The following is a 20,636-nucleotide window of genomic DNA, read 5'->3' on the forward strand; positions in this document are numbered from 1 at the left end:
AGGTCTAATTAAAGAAACAGCTGTATATGACTTCTTAACTATATAAAACTTTTTATACCCTATTTCTTAAAATTAATTTATTGGGGGGGGGGGGGGGGGGGGGGAGAACACATTTTTGCCTTAAAATTGTGTACATTTTTTTTCCTTTTTTTGAATGTGAATTCCATCAACATTAGGTGGTAAACTCAAAACGTAGTGTTGTGTGTGGGCTAAAGGTTATAATCTAGAAACGTTCTCTAGAGACAAAACGGAGGAGGAATATTTCTAAACCACTACAGGCCACTGATAAGCAGAGTAGTGGTGAAAGTCGTAGTTTCACACCTTCTTAAATTGCGAAGTTGATAACAATGCGGAATTAGGTTGAACAGCAGGCAATCACTGAACAGATAATTTTTTAATACATGAATTACGAATAGAATCAGCTAAAGAGCTCTGCTATATATATTTATATATGCAATTACAAAAATAAATAAAGAAAGAAAGAAAACAATGTTTTTCAACATATATTTTTATGTTTCTGGAGAGTCGGAAATCTTCGATAGCTAATCACGTGAACAGTATTTAACTTTCGTTAAATAGATAGCAGAGCTGGTTAAATTAACAAACAGAAATTAAATATAAAAATTTTGTTTAGGAAATTGCCTAAAATGCTTCGTGTGTTACGCTTCTGTCTTCGCTTTGCAATAATGCCAAAGAATTTGATAATCATTAATTGACATTTCGCGAAAAAGTGTTTAATGGTGCTAGAGTTGATACAGTTAAAAAAAAAAATTCATTTATGTATCTGGGAAAAGCTTGCGATGTTGAACTACGCAAGCAGTCATTTCAGCAGTTCTAAAACTGTCTAAATATAAAGCTGCTGGCAACTTAGTAATATTACAAAAACATCCTTGGAAAGGTCCTTTTATATTTGGAAAGGTAATCCTCCTTACTGACAGATTTGACCCTGGCTCGTGGCGTATATAAAAGGTTAAATATAGTTCCAGTTGTGGTAGTTGTTACCGTTTGCAAACAGTCGCTATTTCCTGTCCCCTGGGCAGTAAGGCCTGCCATTTAAAGACTGGTTTTTGTTTGTGGCACCTTCTCCACTAATTTCCTGGCTCCAGACAAAACAAACAGCTGCTTACAACCCACAGCCTCCTCTATTCGTCCTCTGACCTGTGATTCACAGTACTTTTAATGACCTCTCCCTCCTCCCGCATGTCGAACCGTAGTCTCCGACATATTCCATAAACTGAAGTAAGGCGATATGGGGAAAGTAGGGTTCCCCTCTCGTCGCCGAAATGAGTCATCTCCACTCATGGATGCCTTTCTCCCTTTGTTAACACATGGCGTATTTAGTAATGAGCTGAGATGTAGTTAGAGAACAGTTCAACTGCTTTTAAATATGATTTTCAACACACACACACACACACACACACAGTTAAATCTTAATCACAGTTCAAATATCGATAATACGTGAACAACCTTGGCAACAGCACAGCGAGCTATCTGTACCTTATCATAGGTTTAGTGACACTAATTATAAGCTTTCAAAATAATTTGGAACATTGATTTTATAAAATTGAATGTTTATTTGTTTGTCCTTATGTTAGTAATAATTTTCATCACCAGGTATGAGACCACTACTTTGCTTCTCATGGACTTACGATAGCTTGTAAAAGTAATATTTGGTATCTAACATTTTATTGGTGTGGGATTATCATTACAAATTTAACGATATTTTAGTTATTAAAAATGTTAATTTTAATCAAAAATAATTGTAAAACCAACTAATTGTATATATTAGAACAATATTGAAAAAATGAAAGGTAACGAAGCAAAGAAAGAATGGGTTTTTAGGAAAGATTTCAGATAAATGAGCAATCGGAAGTAATGTCCTCCTGCACATAATGTTTCTTAACGTTTGATTTCAAGATTTCAATATAATTCAGAAATTAATTACTCATTTGAACTATTAAGTACACAAACTGTCTACCGTAACACTTGTCTCACGATTTATTTTCGTAAATCTTCGCTTTACGACGATCCGCTCACGAAACTGACATGTTGACCAATGCCCATTTATACGACGCTGCATTCGCTAATATGACAGTTTTAGCGAAATGACACCTCTCGTGAATTGTTTGTTTACGATGTCGTTGCTCGCTACGTCTGTGTTTTGGTGTTTCGCTGTGAATTATTAACTGTATATAACTGTTATTTTAGTTAATAATGACAGATAAAATTCAAAGTAAGAATGCTGTTGTTTCTAGTGATAAGAAGATGCGTAAACCTATTACATTATATACTATGATTAAAATTATTAAATTCAGTGACAGTGATGTATCGAACACTACGACAGATCGCAGGCTAAACTTACCCCCGACTACTGTTGTCGCAGTTGTTAAAAACAAATATAAAGTGAAAATGCTACACCAGTTAACCGTAAACTTATTACCGAAATGGAAAAACTTTTAATGGTGTAGATTGATAATCTAGTTGGCGTTCTCTTAAGCCAAGCTACTCAAAATAATGTTTTCGTTTGCGACAATTATTCGAAATTTTTCATTTGCATCCGAAAAAAAATACCGTATTTTTACTTGTATGGTAGTTTATTCCTTCGCGATTTATATAATTTTTTGCCTTATCTTGTCTTGTTAAGACAAGATAACGCCAATCTCTTCCTTTGAAATTATCAAAATTATTTATAGTTAAAGTATTATAATTTAAATTTCCAATTAAAATTAACTGATCTCAAAATTTTATTCGTTATGAATTCCGTTAAAAATTTATAAGTCTGCTTTTATAATTTTAAAACTGTTGATGGAAATGTAATTTTCAAAAATTTATCCTACTGAGCAGTCTTTCTTTTGATTTTTCTCTTGAAGAATCGACGAAGTTTGTCCTTATAAGGTCGATCCTCATAACTAAAGTTTATGAAATTAAATAATGAATTTGAATCACTGTATTTCTTGAGCTAAATGGTTGTTTAGCTAAAACTAGCAATTCTTCCCGGGGGGGGGGGGTTCCACCCAGTCAAAAAAAAAAAAAAAAAAAGTATCCATAACTATGATTCTCAATAAAATTCAAAAACAAACATTTGCGCTTTACTCTGAAGTTTAAGTATTGAACTGAAGAAATGTTTACGATAATATATTATTTCTCAAGAAGACAAAGATCAAAAAATATCTGCAACAGCACTGCAACATCTTTTGAAATTAAAAAAAAAAAAAAAAAACGCAGAGCGGTTTTGCTTGTAAGCTACAATCGTCAAAAGTTCCACTATATTGCTAAGAAGGGACTTGAATGGTTTACTATTATAAGTTTCAATGACACAACGGAAGTGCAAGGTCAACTGTGAAAACAAAGGTCGCAGATTTATAACAGATGGAAAAACAGAGTCAAGGTCCTCCTGAGCAGCTGAACGTTATCAGTCTTTTTTGGTGACTTTATTCACAGAAAATTTTGTCCATGGATTAAATGTTCACTCACTTTCTGTTTTCCACGGTTTGAATTAAACTTTCAAAAATGGCTTTGCACCAACTGGAGTAAAAGACGCATTCTCATACTTTTCACTTCATCGTTCCGTTCCGTTCCCTGGTGATACATTTCAGTGAGAGATGACCTGGAGTAACTGCTCCTACTGCCAGCTACACACGCCCTCTTAGTTACCAGCCAGACTTCGAAATATCGATTCTGTGCTATCAACTTCAATCACCACAACTCAGGTTTTTCTTTATGATTTTATCTGTACAATTATTTATAACCCTATGACTGAAACATCAATATCTCTTATAATTGCTTTTTTACTAATGAGATCACAGACCCTGGTTGTGAAACTCCCTTTATTTTGAATGCGAGTAAGTTTCTTCCTGATGTTTCAACCCCACATATTCATTATTAATGGTACTCTTTTCTATCCCGATAAATAGCTGGACTATTAATCCCACATATTTAAAAGTCAGGTAATGTAATCATTTTATTATAAAAAAAAAAAGCTTGTAATTTGGATCGCAGAAGAAGTCAGAGTTGTTTTTCTTTTCAGTTTTAATAAGGTTTCTAAACATTTTTCGTTTATATCATTACTTCATAATTCCCAAACTCTTTTAATCTTTCTACAAAACTGCAAGCCCATTTTTTTGCACCGCTTGGCTGTAGAATTTAAATCAGTACAAAAGTACTATGCAATGTAGCAGCAGATTTAAAATAACGCATTCAAATAATAAAATTATTTGAATGCGTTTATAAGTAATTATAAACTCGCAATTGTCAGTAAAATAAGTTTCATCATTAAATTAATTACTTAATTTTCTCAGTTCAAATGATGCAAACTAAATGGATGATAAATCTTCCTTCAAGAACTATGGTTCTAACCCACATGCATCAGAAAATAATGCCAACCGATCTTAATTTATTTCTGGTACAAGACAACACTAGACGAGGGCTCTTCTCTTCCGGAGTTTAACATAACATCAAAAGGAAATTAAAAGCTTTCCGCATTGTAAAAGATTCGTTGAAAATGTCTGGAAATTCCCTTCTTTTCTAAACCAATTACACTCAGCAGAAATCATCCTCTATTCACTGTTCAGACATACCAAACTAAAAACAAAACAAAATCTCCTGAACGATAAAACAACCTACAGAAATTCAAGTCTAATTTAATTTATGCTTTTTATCAACCTTGAAACCCACCCACTGTATTAGCGTATCTTAATGTCGTATTTACAATCATCATAGAACCGGTTGCTGTATTTTTTTTATCTTTATTTTCCAGAAATTTACGAGGAAATAATTTTTTGGTTATCGTATAGATGTGGCGAATCTAGCCTTTAGTTTTGGAATAGCGAATTGACAAATATTAGGGGAAGATTGAGAATTGTTTATTAGTTTTTTTATTAATATAACTGATAGCAGTTTTGCTTTAATTTCTTGAAGGGATATGAATGGATCTCAGTTATGTCTGCACGGATTTTTCTGAAATTCAGTAACTGGAGATTTTTAGAAAATTTTATTAAGCCATTTCCTTTTCAATTGCAACATTTATAGGAGCAAAATGTTTCGATAAGATACTAAATAATAACAATGCTCTGGAATAGATGGAATTTAGTATCTCCATTAAAATGTCGAAGCATTTTGTTTCAGTTGAATTTTGAGCAACAAAATTAGATTTAAAAAAAGCCTTCCGCTTCATAAGGAAAAAAAAACAGCTCTATATTCAGTTATTGTCGTTGTCCGGTAGTATCCTCTAAAAAGAGGATTGCAGCAGATGAGCAGCTCTTCTCCATTTCTCTCGGTGTGTTGCCTCCGTCATTCTTAAACCAGTCCATTCCACGATGTCATTAAACCACTCTTTGGTTGGCCTTCCACGTCTTCTCTTCCCTTCACCTATCCCTTGTAATGTAGTTCTTGTTAGATGTCCTGAGGAACATGAAAATATTCCTGGTCTTTCTTTGCATAATGTTTTTGAGCAGTGTTCTTTCCATCCCAACTCTTCTTAAAACTTCTTGAATTGATATTCTCTCTCTCTCTCTCTGTGTGTGTGTGTGTGTGTGTGTGTGTGTGTGTGTGTGTGTGTGTGTGTGTGTGTGTGTGTGTGTGTGTGTGTGTGTGTGTGTGTGTGTGTAGCTAATATTTTCCATCCTTCTATAACACCACATTTCCAATGCATTAATTCTTTCCATATCTCTCTTTCTAAGTGTCCATGACTCACTTCCATAACTTGCAATACTCCAGACTATTGCTTTAACTATTCCAGTTCTCACACCTATTTTAATATTCATATTTATTAAGTTATTTATTATTCTTGCTTATTATATCAGTTATTGTACCAAAGAATAACATCACTATACAAGAATACTATTGCGAAGCGCATCTTCTTTTATTTTTATGAAGTCGATCATTTCCTTAATTGTTGTTATCTCTCTCTCTCTCTCACACACACTGGGGCTAATACGCTATAGGTTCTGCAACTTCTCGTGTGTGGGATTAATGAAAACCAAAACAAAAAAATTCTCTGCCTTCCAACCGGAAACATAAATCCACTCGAGCTGGCAACAGCATGACTCCAGATTTTTGTACTAAATAAATGATATCGACAAAGCAGGTTAACACGGCTCATCCTTAAATAAGCCAGTTTTCTTTTCGGGGGGGGGGCGAATTGATGATCCCCGCAAGCAATCTGTTTTTCAGTTTCTCATCAAGTGGCTTTTAAAATGTTAAGGGGCTATATTTCGAAACTGTGAAATTCAAGTTTTATAGGAGAATTCTTTATGACCTGATATCATTTTAGACAGCTTCCAAAAGTGTCATTATTTAAAGATACCTCTAACCTAGATCTGCGTGTAAATAGTTCATATGCATTGATGTTGTAATCAGAACACTAGTCCTGTATTGATTTTGGTTCGAATTCTGTATAAGGTGATGTGACGTATTTTTTAAAGAATCCTATTCAATGGAGAACATCGCCGTACGCAGTCGCAAGACGTGGTCGCATTTGCGTTGGTTATTGAAGAACACACTAACATGTAGAAATTAGGAAGTAATCAATCCTCTTTATGAGGCCGTGATATGTACACATCTAGATTACGGTGATCAGGTCTGGTCATCTAGGTTTCTTGGGGATGAGGAAGCAATGGAAAGGATCTAGAGACGAGGCGACCAAGATGGTGAGTGAGCTCGACCTAGTTTCGAATCCCTTCCAGAATGTGAGACACCTTTTATACTTTTAATAAGGGCTTTTCAACTGAAGGTGAGTTTACTCGTTTCATACGAAAGTAACAGGTTCCTCCCTCCCTTAAAGTAATTTGGTCATTCCACGAAGCAGCAAACCGACCAGGGTAGGATAAAAATAGGAAGTTTGGCATAGAAAGGTTTGAGGGGGGGGGGGGTAATACAGAGGTTAGGAGGTTCAGGGAAAAAATTATATATATAAGAATTGAAAGAATATTACAGAAAATGTAAATAAAGAAGAAAATTAAAAATGATACTAGGTTGAAGAATAATGTTGAAAATAGGATATTAAATTTTAAAAAATAATATAAAATCACAAAAAATCAAAGATTTAAAACTCTCAAGTTATTGCTTTTTTTTTCTTTCTTTTTTTTTTAACGTGTGCTTCATATTTAAATCCAGAAAGACACACAGTGAACAAATATAATACACTGGCTAACGGAAGACTTAGTTGCTTTTCGGCCGTTGTTCCAAACAACCAACATAATCCAAATCTTTTCAGCAGACTCAGTTAATTGGTCTTAGCTGGAGAAGTAGGTTTCTTGATACCGAAATATAAGTAGACAAATCAGCTTGAGAACACATATGTTTGACTGATGAGCCATATCGATGGCTCATCAGTTGTTTCGATGCTAATTCTTAACAGCTGTATTCATTTAACACTCCAATTTAAAAGCATTCTCCACAGAAACAGCGTGTAGTCCGTATTATATATCATTTTCTTCGGTTAGAAATACGGAATAACTTAATCAAAAATATCAACATCAATGTAACGTACAGTACAGAACCCAAGACAACATATTTTTATGAAGAATATAAAATTCAGTTCTGGCGTTAATATCACACAGAGATCTGATTAAAAACATAAGCGAATCAAACAAAAAATCCTCTAGATCTTACATAAAAACGTTATAAGGCCTTCAGTCTTATCTATACTGTTGTCATCTATTGATCTGCCTCTGAGAGAGAGAGAGAGAGAGAGAGAGAGAGATCCTGCCGCTACTGGTCGATCAATTGTCACGGGGAGTGGGTCTGGTAAACGCTCGCCCTACAGTAATATAGGTCTGGCAGACAGACGGCTACGAAAACCCGTAGCTGTGGAAACCTAGCAGTTCACATTACATTGAGCTTTCACGTGCAAACACAACCTTAACGAATTCGAACAGAGAGATCCGTGACCCTGGAATGATAGTGTACGCGAATGCATGTAAGTGTGCCTTTTCGAGAAAATTGAGATTTTTTTTTTTTTTTTTTAAGTTCAACGTGCGTATGTTTTTACTTGGCTGCAGCAGCAAAATGCACGCGTCTGGCTAAGGAAATTCTACTTAATTAGTTCATGTGATCTCCATCCCGGTGTACATGAAGATGCGAAAGAATGAGATGCTTAATCTAAGATAGGTTTCAAAATTATTTCAGCATACTAACTAGCAATCAAGATAACTAATTAATTTTTGAAAGCTAAAATAAGATCACAAAATAAATTACTCAAGTTATTACTTTTTTTAAAGTTTCATATCTAAAAGCAATCAATTTGTACACGCTGATTGCTTTTCTCATCTAAAAGTAGTGTGTACAGATTAAGTCGTTTTTATTTCAGGTAATGAAATTGCTCTAATGACCGCAGAAAATGAAAAAAAAAAAGTATAATTAAGAGTGGTATAAGAAGAAAACTGTCATTAGATCAGTTAAATGAATTATGCTGAATATCACTAATTCACAGTATATTAAAAATACCTATATTATGAATTGATTTCATTATTTTATTCCCTCTTTGTTTTTCATTATTTCGGATTATTATAATCACCGATTATCTCATTAAGTCTGAATCCATACTACTATAACGTTCATTATTGCAAACCATGAGAAAAATGACGTCACCTCTTTTCTTTTAATATTTTCTGAAAATTCGATGCTACTCGTTGTAAGTGGTATGATTTCATTTGTTTTTATTCATTTTCAATTTTGCCTGTCCTCATCATACCATTGACTGTGTAGTCGATATCACATGTTATTAAAAAAATAATAAAAAATTAGTGGAGGAACAGTGGTTTTCGAATAATTTCACAATGCCTCTTTTTCAGATGCGTGTTACTATTAGAAATGTGATTACGAGCAAATCCTATGCACTGCATATGTAGTAGGAAGTATATTAAGAATTCTGTAAGAACTACTCTCAGAACCAGATTTAAGGAAGTTGTTTACGTATTCCTAGCATTCCTCCAAGACAACACGTTCTTCGTATACAGTTACATTAGTGTGTAGTGTGACAAGTTTTTGTTTTAAAGCAGCTAACAGAATTCTTTGAATTGTCACTTTGCAGTGCGCTTTGTCCAACTATGGAGTATCTGTTCCCTACTTCATGGAAAGCAATGACAGCGAGCTGAATATCCGAAATTCACTGAACACAAGTCATTAAGAATTTCGTTGGTTAGCAGCAAGATGGCAACACTTTGAAGCAGGAGCGGCTCCTGAATTTAGTTTCGATAGGCATGGTTATGGAATATACATATTAACATCTCTTGTAATATAATAAAAAAAAACTTTTAACATCTCTTGTCGATATCTCAGTATAAGAAATAATTTTGTATATTCGTTGGTGATTAAGAAGGATGTGACCCAATTTCCATGACAATCATAGGTTCTGCATGCATTCATATTTTACGTCGTCAAAAACGAAATAGGTGATCTATTGTAATTCGGTAACAACATGTTGTACTACGTCAAAAATTTAAGTTCGATTCCATCTTGCTCCAGAGATATGCAAACTGCGTTTTTAACTTTTGGTGCATTTATAAGAATGACTGCAAAAAAATAATAATTAAAAAAAAACTTGAAAATATACAGAACACCTCGAAAAGTAAAAGTTTAAACTCTTTTGAAATGAGCAAAAGAAGAGGATCGGGAATTTATTATAGTGATTTTTTTTTAGGATAACGTTCATTTTTATTTTACAGCCGCTACTGTAAATTTGCACATTACTTAAAAATTATTTGAAATTTTAGTTGATTTCTTCGGGGGAAATCCACTGTTGAAAACCTTCATATAAATAGGTGGGAAAAACTTGGAACCTAATTTGAAGTGCGTTCGAAACCGATTTTGAAGAAAAGTATATTTCAAGCTCAAGGAAAAATTCAGTGTTGATAATATAGTTTTATTTTAGTAATTTTTTAGTTCATATATGTGAAAGCTAGAACCGACGAGTTTTGCTGTGTATGTTGTATTTCGCCCAGTTGAAAAAGCATTTTCCACATACGTCTTTACACATAGTATGAATCACAATAAAGAACATAACATAGTGCGTGGATTTTAGAAATCAAGTCTTCTTATAGAAATTTACCTGCAAGTCAAATGTGTATATTGTGGAGGAATGGCCAGTATTCGGCACAAGAAATGTGAACTGTATTAACGCTTAGATGTTGACTCTAGTTATTTATTCATCATGTAATAAATTTTAATGCGGTGACTTGCACTTTAGGAGGTTAAAGCATGAGTTCTAAATCATTGATATTCAAGTTCTAGAATATTTTGAACGAGTCTGCATTGCTCTATGCATTCCATTTTACAAGTCGCATTACCAATTCTGTACACAGTGTAAACGCCTCCGTAGCGCAATCAGATTTTTGCTCTTTGATTGGAAAGATCTAGGTTCCGGATCTCGATAGACGATATTCAGATCCTAGGAATCTTTATAAGGACTTTTTGAGTAAAGGGAGGTTATCTGGTCTCATACGGAGGAAGTAGCGTCCCCTCCCCCTTGAAAACGCCTGGAACTTCAGCCTGCAAAACAGGCAAACTAGCTAGAGAGTATGTGCAATTAATATATATTATACGAAACTCGTAGTTTTAGTTGCTTCGGCAGTAATTCTAAATAACCCAACCCAATAGTTGTATTTGGTACAATCGAAGCACAGCTATTAAATCACTGAACCTTAAAATTAAGACCGTATACAGAAACCAAAAAAAAAAAAAAATCATTTTCAAAAACTATCCTAAAAGGATCTTAGACTTTCAATTTATTTAATTCAAGTTTGACGTTTCTTTCATCATATGTGGACATCAGTGATCATTTGAAGTGTTCGCATGGCCACACCCAGTCGTTTCTCCTAGCTAACCCTCATCCATCAAACCATTAAACATACAGCTGTATATAAAGAGGGTGTAGCTGACTGGCTAGATCTGATAGTTCTATTTCTCTTCACGAATAAGTTCTGCGGTGATGCGACACACCTTGTGAGAAGATATTGAAGTAAAGAAGAAATGCAAATGACTGTGAATATGTTAAACTTTTATCTACCAATTGACATGTCTACTAGTGTAATATGGATTAAGATTTCCTTCATAATTAAAACTGTATTTAATAAATCCAAGGTTCGCCTCATTTGCAGTAGTCTGCTGACTTACAATAAAGATGGCAAGCGTTAGTTAGCTGGCTAGGCGACGCGGAATCTACTATTATAATAATCTTCCAGGCCTTGAGTAAGCAAGGTTAAGTAAACTGGTCTTGGAAGAACAGTTTTTTTTTTTTTTTTTTTTTTTATAAGCAGGCAGACTGGGCCTAATACGGAAAAGTAAAAATTAATGCAAATTATGTTTTGTGATCCGTTTACATCATCTTTGTTGCGCTCTCCTACACGGTAATAATTAAACGCGAAGAAGCTTTGGGAAATAAATTAAATAGTACATAATTAATAGAGTATATAACTAAAGTAGAAACCTTAGCTATTCTGCATCGTAATTACATAAATACCATTGTGCAATATTTAGAAATGAAAATTAAAAAGAAAACTATAAATTTAAGAAGTACAATTACATATGTTTACTTTCTAGATAAACCGATTATGTTCACTTTGTTTTATTTAGTCACTGGAATCACCTACCTTTAACCTCGCATTCTCTTTATCCATCGTGAACTACATGAACAAAGGCGCACTCTTCCTATCCACTGTTATCTCCTTAGGTGTGCTATTTCAAATGAGAAAGCGCTCACATCCACACATGTGAACTATCAGTGGATGACGTCACCAAAGACAATACACGGGGAAGCCTTAATCACAATTAAGCACTGCGAAATAAAGACACCACAGCGAATAAATTACCATATTTCTGCATCTCGCATTTATGAACATAGCTTAAGCTGAATTATAGCAAGTATATTTAGTCAGATACTGCCTGCCGGCTCGTGCAACCTTAGCTAACTGAAACTTGCAATCTTTCGATCATTGTCTGTTGCCTTCCCTGCAGCACACGCCGGTCTTACTGAACTGGCCTTCCAGTCTCGAGACACCGCGTCTGCTCAGAGACACCGCGTCTACGTCAGCCTGCTTTTGTCTCGTGCTTCTCGTGGCCACGCGCACACACCAAGGATTACCGCCCCCTAGTATTTGCACGTGCAGCTGGGGCTTGTAAGGTAGGCTCGAACAGAAAATGGGGACGATGCATAATACGCGTGGAAGAGTAGAGAGAGAAATGAATGGAGCTTTTCTTCTCTGTGATCAAAAGGAAATTTGCTCTTTTACCAAGATCTGGTTTAACAGTATAACAGTAATGTCAAAGAGTTGCGGAACGTTAAATAATTTTCTTTTGATATAGACATACCGAGGGGCAAAATTCAGATGCGTGCGTGTAAGCCGAAGAGACCTGTCTATCATATATATTATTCAAAACTGTTCGAGATTATATATATATAATGTATATGGAATGTTGCTATATTCAGCAACCTTTCCAGTCCAGTAATCAGGTTTTTTGCTATAAATATCATTACAACTAAATAATGAAGTAATTTTAATGCTATCTTAGAAACTCCCAAGTAGTTAATCTAGCAGTGAGTTTTACGGCAGGCATACGCCGTACAAATTGCGTCTCCAGGAAGTAGTTTTCAGAAATTCATTTGCTAATATACCCCCCCGAAAATTACTAATGAACGGTGCAACTATAATACGAATGTTCTTTTTAAAGGATTGATTTAAATATCCCAGCCCAATTCCTTTTGCGCATTGGGCCTTGTTATGGTCAAGTAATTTTATTTATTATAAATCTAGTTTTAATAATATAGTAATTCATCCCATCTTGATGCTCTATCTGCAATGAGCAACTTGTTTGGCTTTCCCTTGTTATCTCTGTATAAGACTAGCTAATTTATTGTCAGCAGAGATTCCCTTATAAGTGTTCCTTACATCCTTGACGAAATTCGAACTCAGGTCAATTTCCAACCACCAGTGTCTTTTAACTACTATCATACGAAGACGATTTGATCTAAATATGTTCGTTACATTCAAATAAGGATTTTGTTTATGAGAAAGTAGAATAGGAATTTTGGTATGTTACCACAAACACACAAATACATTACTTACTGCTGTTTCTTCTGACTACTGTATTTTTGACGTTTGAGTATCACCAGAAAATAAATAAATGAATAAAATGTTCTGAAAATTCAGAGGTGAGCCTCTTCCTGAATTTGAGAAATCACTGGCAGTCACAGATGTGTTATAAACCTCTTAATGACGGAATGATTTTTAGAATTGAACTGAAAGCAGGATAAGTTGTCTTATATATGCACACACTTCATTTTCTTATATTAGTTTTATTCAAAAATAATCACAGATACCCATTTTCATAAACTGGAAAATTATTAGAGAATAATATCATCGAAAATATTTTCATCGCAACCAGTGAATGAAGATTTTATTTGTAAATATTTTCACCAATACATTTCTGTTTCTTTATTGTTTTGATTACTGCCTTCAGTTTAAAGGTCTGGACTTTAGTTGCTAAATATCGGAGTACTTTAGCTGCACATTTAAATATTCTTTCGAAAGTGTACAATTAACATAAAATAATATTTAAATGAGCATTAATTTGTCGTTAAGAAATAACAAATAATCTGTATACCGAGTTACATAATACTTGCTGCTAATACGAGATGAACAACGCTACTATAAATGGATTTTCCTGCGCAGCGTCATAGGGAGTGTGTAATTGCATGCTTCTTGGTGTTGATATAAAATGTGCGCATCTAGTTGAGGGGATAGCGTCAGAAAGGTGAAAGGTTTTGCTTTTAGATTAAAAGCGGACTTTTATCAAATAAGTTAATCCAGCGACATGCACCGAACGGGCAAATTACTGTTCTGAAGACCACAGCAGTTATTTGTCGCATTAACTTTAACTGACACTCTCTTGTGATTCAGTTTCAGTCACGAACAGAAAATGCACATTAGTGCTCTCGGTCGTTTAAATTATTACTCACCAGCGTTCTTGTTTGTCATCTCTTTACATACAGCATGCCAATGGAAATTATTGGAGTGACAAATAGTTCCCTTGTGCAACCAGTACTTGATATTAGATTCCTGAAAACATCTCTCGGTACAGAGAGTGGCAGCCGCTTTAAATCTGTCCATTAATCATATCATATTGGAGTGTCTGGCTGGTTAACTTGGTTGTATATTGTGTTAACCTTGACCCGTGTATTGTTAGTCAGCCTGATGGTATGGATATGAACCATTTTTCAGTGGTACTCGATTATACTTACCAGATGTGTGATGTTCATTTGGAATGGCAGCATTTATTGATGACTTTTATACATGCATGAGCTGTTTTATACATCATTCCGTTAAACACAGAATTCTCCTTCCTTTATTAAAATAAAACACTTCTGGATGTGAGAAAAGCATAACTGCCAAGAATTAGAGAGCTGAATACCAGTTTCGCACTCTCGTTTTCTGTTTCGGCATCTTAGACTGTAAGTCAAGTTGCATATTGCATATTGTCAAAATTTCAAACTCTAAATATATAAATATAATTTTAAAATATATGACTATGTAAGTGTAAATTTAAATATATCATTGCGTGTAAGACGCAATCACTAAGTCGTGTAGCACGATGTAAATTGTTCATCAACTTTAATCTGTTAAATTTAAATCATTTGACGTTATTCTGTATAAACTGTAGGTTATTTGCCTGTTCCATCACTCCAATGAAGAACTAAAATTTTTTGCTCCCTTTATTCATTAACGTTTGAAAAACAGGAATTTAGATAAGTAACATCCATTTCTGATTTTTTTTAAATTATTTGATGTTTGGTTTTGTTGTGTGACAGCTTATTAACTCTCTCTCTCTCTCTCTCTCTCTCTCTCTCTCTCTCTCTCTCTCTCTCTCTCTCTCTCTCTCTCTCTCTCTCTCTCTCTCTCTCTCTCTCTCTCTCTCTCTCACACACACACACACACACACACACACACACATACATACATACATACAGTATTGAATCCGGATATGATTGTTCACTCTTTTATTTCAACTGCTTATCAACACTTTGCATTTAATGGCTCCCGAAATGCAAGTTCAAGGAAATGAAACGTAGTTATGATAATTGGTCACTACATACAAAGACACAGGAATTGTCTTCACATACCAAAGTAGATGTTTTAAGGGAAAACAGCACCCACACTACCACTCTCTTTGCCAATTCTTTAGATATTGCGTACTTACCAGCCTATTAAATCTATACATGTGTCTGTGAATTACGAAACACGCTGACCATGAAAAAACCCGTTTTCCACTTTCTTCCGATTTATCTGAGAAGGCACCATATTTTGATTCTTCCCATACACACTCCACTAATTTAAAAAAGTACAAAATTACCACCATTTCTCATTTCATTTAATATACTCTACAGATTTCATTTGTATTCTAATCCTTCGCTGTACAGCCAATGAACTTACCTTGCCTTATAAAATAATATTGATAGAAACGTTCCCAGACATCTGATACTATCAGCCTTTCCAAATTTTTTTGTTGCTGTTGTTTGCTGTTCAGTCCATCGCTATTTGCATAGCTTGTCTTATTGAATTTTTGTACTGCTACCAATCCAAGATTTCGTTTGTTTTTCTTGCAAAACAGGAAAAAAAAGCATCAATTCAGATCATGCAGCTTGCTTTTATTTTTTCTTCCTTCAGATCTTGAGAGTTTTTAAACCAAAGTCCTAATCATGGGCTATGTGCCATCTTCTCTCCAAGACTGTAGGAAGTTTTATCGTAGCTAGAAATTATATCTGGTCTAACTCTTTACCTAAGCGTAAGCAAACAAAGGTTGTGCATAAAATATCTTCACGACTAGTCTATTTGCATATAAAGGCTAACTTCACATCAATTGGCTCAGTATCGTACAATGCAAAAACATTATTAGAAGGGCTACTACCCAGACCGGTTTTCACTTTTATTGAGGAAACCAGACACAAACGATGCTAAGGTTAAATTGAAGCAGAAGTCATACACTTTCAATACACAATATTTTTATTGTGTGTGTATCACCACTTTATTAAATAATGTGAATGATAGTTGTGGAAAATTTTGCCACTTGGTTGCACTGTATGTTATACTTCTCTCACAGATAAGACCTCAGTAAAGGTCGAAACCGGTCTGGCAAGTGACTCTTTCCATAAGTGATACACCATTTTTACTACTTGTACCATTTTACCACTTATATTTTACTACTTGTGCAGAAGTTATAAACGTATAACTTCTGCACTGATTTAACCTGGTATCTTCCTGGGTCTGGCTCCTACTGATAAGACCTGAAGAAAGCTTGAAATTGGTGTGGGTAGCTTCTGCTCACACCAGTGGGCAGAATTATGGTATACTGAAGCAACTGATGTGATGTCAACAGTCTCTGTAAACAACTAGATCAGTCATGAAAATACTTCGCGTGCAAACTTTGTTTGCTTACGCTTGGATAAAGAATTAAAGCAAGAATGTAACTTATCAAGTATAATATATTCCTCAAGACTGTATAGAACTTATATTGTAATCAATGTAGTCTAAAATTAGAACTAAAATGAAGGCCAACCTTAAACTGATTTGTCGTAATACGCTTTCCCTTTCCCCAAGCGCAGGATATTTAAAACTGAATAAAATTTTGGAAGATTGTGCTGAACAGAAAAGCGACAAAATTTTATTTATAATTAGTTTTTTTCTTTCTTTTTTTTTTTTTGGAAAAGTAAAATCATTAAATATACTATTTAATTTTTGATAATGTTTAATACATCTGTTCCCGATACCTAGTTATCTAAATTAGAGGTCCCCAATTTTAATTAAAATCTCACAATTTTAAAACGGAAAGTACCTTAGCTATTTCTGGATAGAATTGGAATATGAGTCTTGTCAAACGAAAGACACGTGTTCACAGCAAACTGAGCTGTTTACTACATTCAGTTTTAAATGTCTTCGTGAAAATAAACAATGTTCTATTTTAAGTATGCAGCTCTTTCTCATAAATGATTATTCCGCCTTTTATAACTGTGTATGTATAAACGGCTACTTATAATTAGCAGATAACATCGAGTGATGAGCAAACAGATCTCCTGTCAAGTTTTTAATTTTGTCTACTGCATGTAGCTAGCTAGTACATAGAACTTGGTGTTAGTATTGTCTTGTTACCATGGGAAAGTCGTATTGATTTTTAGTTATTAATAGAAATATCACCCTTCATTACACTCACTTCTAAGCACGATGCTGTTACCTGGAAGTAGCATTAAGAAACTCCGAAGACTAAAAAGATCGATAAAGTAGCTGATATTCTCTCTCTCTCTCTCTCTCTCAGACTCTGTCATACGTTCATGACATTGATTTTTTTTTCCCTTCTCCTTTTCTGTCGCTCTTAAGAGTGATCGACCTCGTAAATAAATGGCGCGTAGAAGCCTTAGCCACGATTCTTAATCTCCAGATGAATAAAATGAGATACGACTCATTCCACTTGAGATGCACCTTCGTAGGTACTTAATGGGTGTTTCTGATACTGACCGCAATGATAGGCTACGTAGTGAATGGAATTACACTCGAAGGAAAACGGAGTTGTATTTCTGACAACCTGAGGAAGATAAGCCGAGTACAGTACTGTCATTACATTTCGCACCATATTTGATTTCTGAAAGCGATAGCAAAGATGTTGTCGAACAGTAGTATATCTAAGGCAGTTATAGGTTTATCTGCCTCAAAATATACGGAATATTGTAAATCTTTTAATATATAAAAATGTCTAATGCTTTAAGTGCTATCTTCCAATGCCATTTATGTTATTTCCTTGCTGCTTCTTATCTCAGTTATTATGGAAGGAAGAAAAGAAAGTATTGCCAGTGCTGAATAAAACACCTGAAAGGATCGCACATCTACGAAGTCGGCCAACAGACATGAATTAAAAGTGAATTCTTTCTTGAATATCAAAGCACGTATTTCTTTACAGTTCTCATACTAGTACCGACTGGAATTTCTGCATGTATTAAATAAAATATAGACTCGTACTTATCGTAATGGACAGAATGGTGTGTTTGTGAATGTAAGTGAATCATTATCCTTCCCCCTTCTGCCTAAATCCCGCTGCAACGACCGTTTTCAGAACATCGTGTGTATGTATCATATTTGACAACTTCTAGACCGAAGTCCAGCGGTTTGTAGTGAACGCAGCGATTGCTCAACCAGCATTTCCTCCTCTCCTCGTTCTTTTCGGGGGTATTCTCAGACACGAACCTTGCACTTCAGACGGTCAGCCTGTTACTCTTTAAATATTCATAGCACGTCATAAAGAATTAGTCTCAGCACGTGCCTAACTGGTCTTTAGAACTTAACGTAGATCTTCAGCACTACAAGGCTAAGTAGAAGCAGCACTTATGAGGATTACAGTTTGCTTCCCTAATAATTATGGAAGAACACGATTCACTTCTGCCACTGCTACCAAACAAGCGGTTTTGATAACGAAACCTTTACTACCAGTGAAATCCTCCTTTTACATTTTGTATATGAAGAGCTTAAAAGAAACTGGTATTACTCTTAAATATAAAAGCACTTATCTTATGTACACTTGTCCATTAATTACGTAACTATCTTGCGGAAGGGGAGATATAATTTTATGTATTTATTATTTTTTTACAGTTCAGAACGGTAGTTGAATCTGCGTGGGCTTTGCGACTCTATCATTTTTTTTTTTCCTTCTTAAAAATGAAGCGGGTTACATTCCGTTTCAAAAAACTCAACACCAAAAATAAACCTTAGACGGATCTCAGCAAGAAGTTAAGAAATTACGGTCATTATTGGTCATAATGACCAATAATGACCGTAATTGAACACGTAGAGTGGAAAAACCAGAATTCTGTGGCCATTGCTTGATTGATTATTTATGCGTCCTATGGACAGATCAATAAGATATGAAAACTGAAGTTATTCAAGGATTTTAATCTCAAAGTTGCATTTTCAAGAATTGGGGGGTAGTCACCCAAATTCCTATTTTCGGTGACTCTCCTCCCCCCCAAAAAAATATTATTAAAACATATTGGTAATAATATATTTGTTATAATAATAAACTTTCACTTTCGGAGACTTTTTTTAATAGGTTGCACGCCGCGTAACTTCAATTCCAATAAGAAAATATTGTTTTCTATATATTTAAAATGAAATAAGATGATTTTTACTGACAACTTCCATTTCAAATTATAACTTAGTAAAATATTTTACTAAGTTATAACTAAGTAAAATACTTGACATATTATTTTTTTTCAAAAAACATATGTTAAGTATTTTTGATATATCAGTTTTTGAAACACTATCGCAATCATCACATAGAGCAAGTTATACTCCACTCATCCCCCCCCCCTCGGCCTAACTCCGTGGGTGTGTGCCGCCTATTACGCATTTTCAAGGGCGACGAGCTGTTTTGTACGTGTGCTCAGAGCCTTACAGAATGAAGGGGCGTTTCTTACCGTCTGATGTCTTTGATTGTGTCAGAAATCCTTCTACCTCCCTTTCTCCGTGTGTGTGTGTGTGTGTGTTTTCACACCTATTCTGAAACAAAAAAGAAAAAGAAACATGAGCTGAAAGGAAATGAGGGTTGTAGGAAGCTTAGTTCCTTACACCCAATCTGTGCTAAATTCTGATCTTTATGGTAAGACGACTTAGCAGAAAAAATAATAAATAAAATATTATTCTCTTGTATCATACAAAATTTCTAATTTTATCCCGGCCTTCTGTTTAAATTCATGGTAAGAGGAGAAAGCATGATTTCCCCCATTTTTATCATCCACACAGATCACCAACATAATTCACTTCCTATTGAGTGTAACGTTGAGTATAAAGAACTTAATCTGCATATAATTTGTACCAATAAAGCAGAATATTGATTCCAAAGCTAATTGGCTGTAGGCTCCAATCCCACTAAAGCATGGATATTTTTGATGTCGATGTTAGACGTTGGTAGACGAGTTTCATCGTAGTGTTAGAATATACCACTTTTCTTACCTAAAATAGAAAAGAAAAAATCCATGTTGGATCTCTAGAATGAGGTTCCGAGATTATCTACCTCACGGATAGTACTAATACTACAATACTATAGGTTTGCAACCTTTTGTGGATGGGATTTTCGTTAAAAAGAAAAAAAAAAAAGAAAAGAAAGAAACAAACAACGTTACATAGCAACAGTAACACCGTATTGAACTGTTCACGTGATTGCTGTGTAAGACATTGCATAGCAGTCACGTGAATCAATAAAAGAATCAATACTATACAGGAGCTCTTTTTTTTTTTTAAGTCCCTTTCCAACGGGCTTTTTATATACCTACCTGGATTTTGAATTTTATTAGTGAGGAATGTAAAAATTCCGTCAATCAAATAATGGGATCACCCTGATAAATCTTTGCAAATGAAAAAAAAAAAAAAAATCCTTTTAATCACCTCTTCGAATAATTATCTTCCTGAATATGACTTTCCACATCTTCGAAACAACCATAGAAATGGCCATTTTCATTCAACAGCTTGTGCTTTACTGGTTTTGTTTTCGGAACGAAAGTGCGATCGCTTCAGTAGTGTTTTAAATTCTGAGAATAGAAGGTATCTGGTACTAATATATATATATATATATTTATATATATATATTAAAGATACCAAGCTATT

At 34.6% G+C, this 20,636-nt stretch overlaps 1 protein-coding gene across 1 annotated transcript in view; it reads right to left on the minus strand.

The window, feature by feature from the left end:
* Positions 1–11,875, minus strand: part of LOC150102751 (disheveled-associated activator of morphogenesis 1-like) — a 527,894-nt gene extending 516,019 nt beyond the window's left edge. The window contains exon 1 of the mRNA XM_090398621.1: positions 11,589–11,875. Coding sequence (XP_090254747.1) covers positions 11,589–11,615 — 27 coding nt within the window. The 5' untranslated portion in view covers positions 11,616–11,875. The remainder of the gene's footprint in view (positions 1–11,588) is intronic.
* Positions 11,876–20,636: the final 8,761 nt, after the last annotated feature.

The sequence above is a fragment of the Typopeltis vanoorti genome, chromosome 10, assembly GCF_054136105.1.
Source record: "Typopeltis vanoorti isolate ZY-2024b chromosome 10, IOZ_Tvanoo_1.0, whole genome shotgun sequence".
NCBI lineage: Eukaryota > Metazoa > Arthropoda > Arachnida > Uropygi > Thelyphonidae > Typopeltis > Typopeltis vanoorti.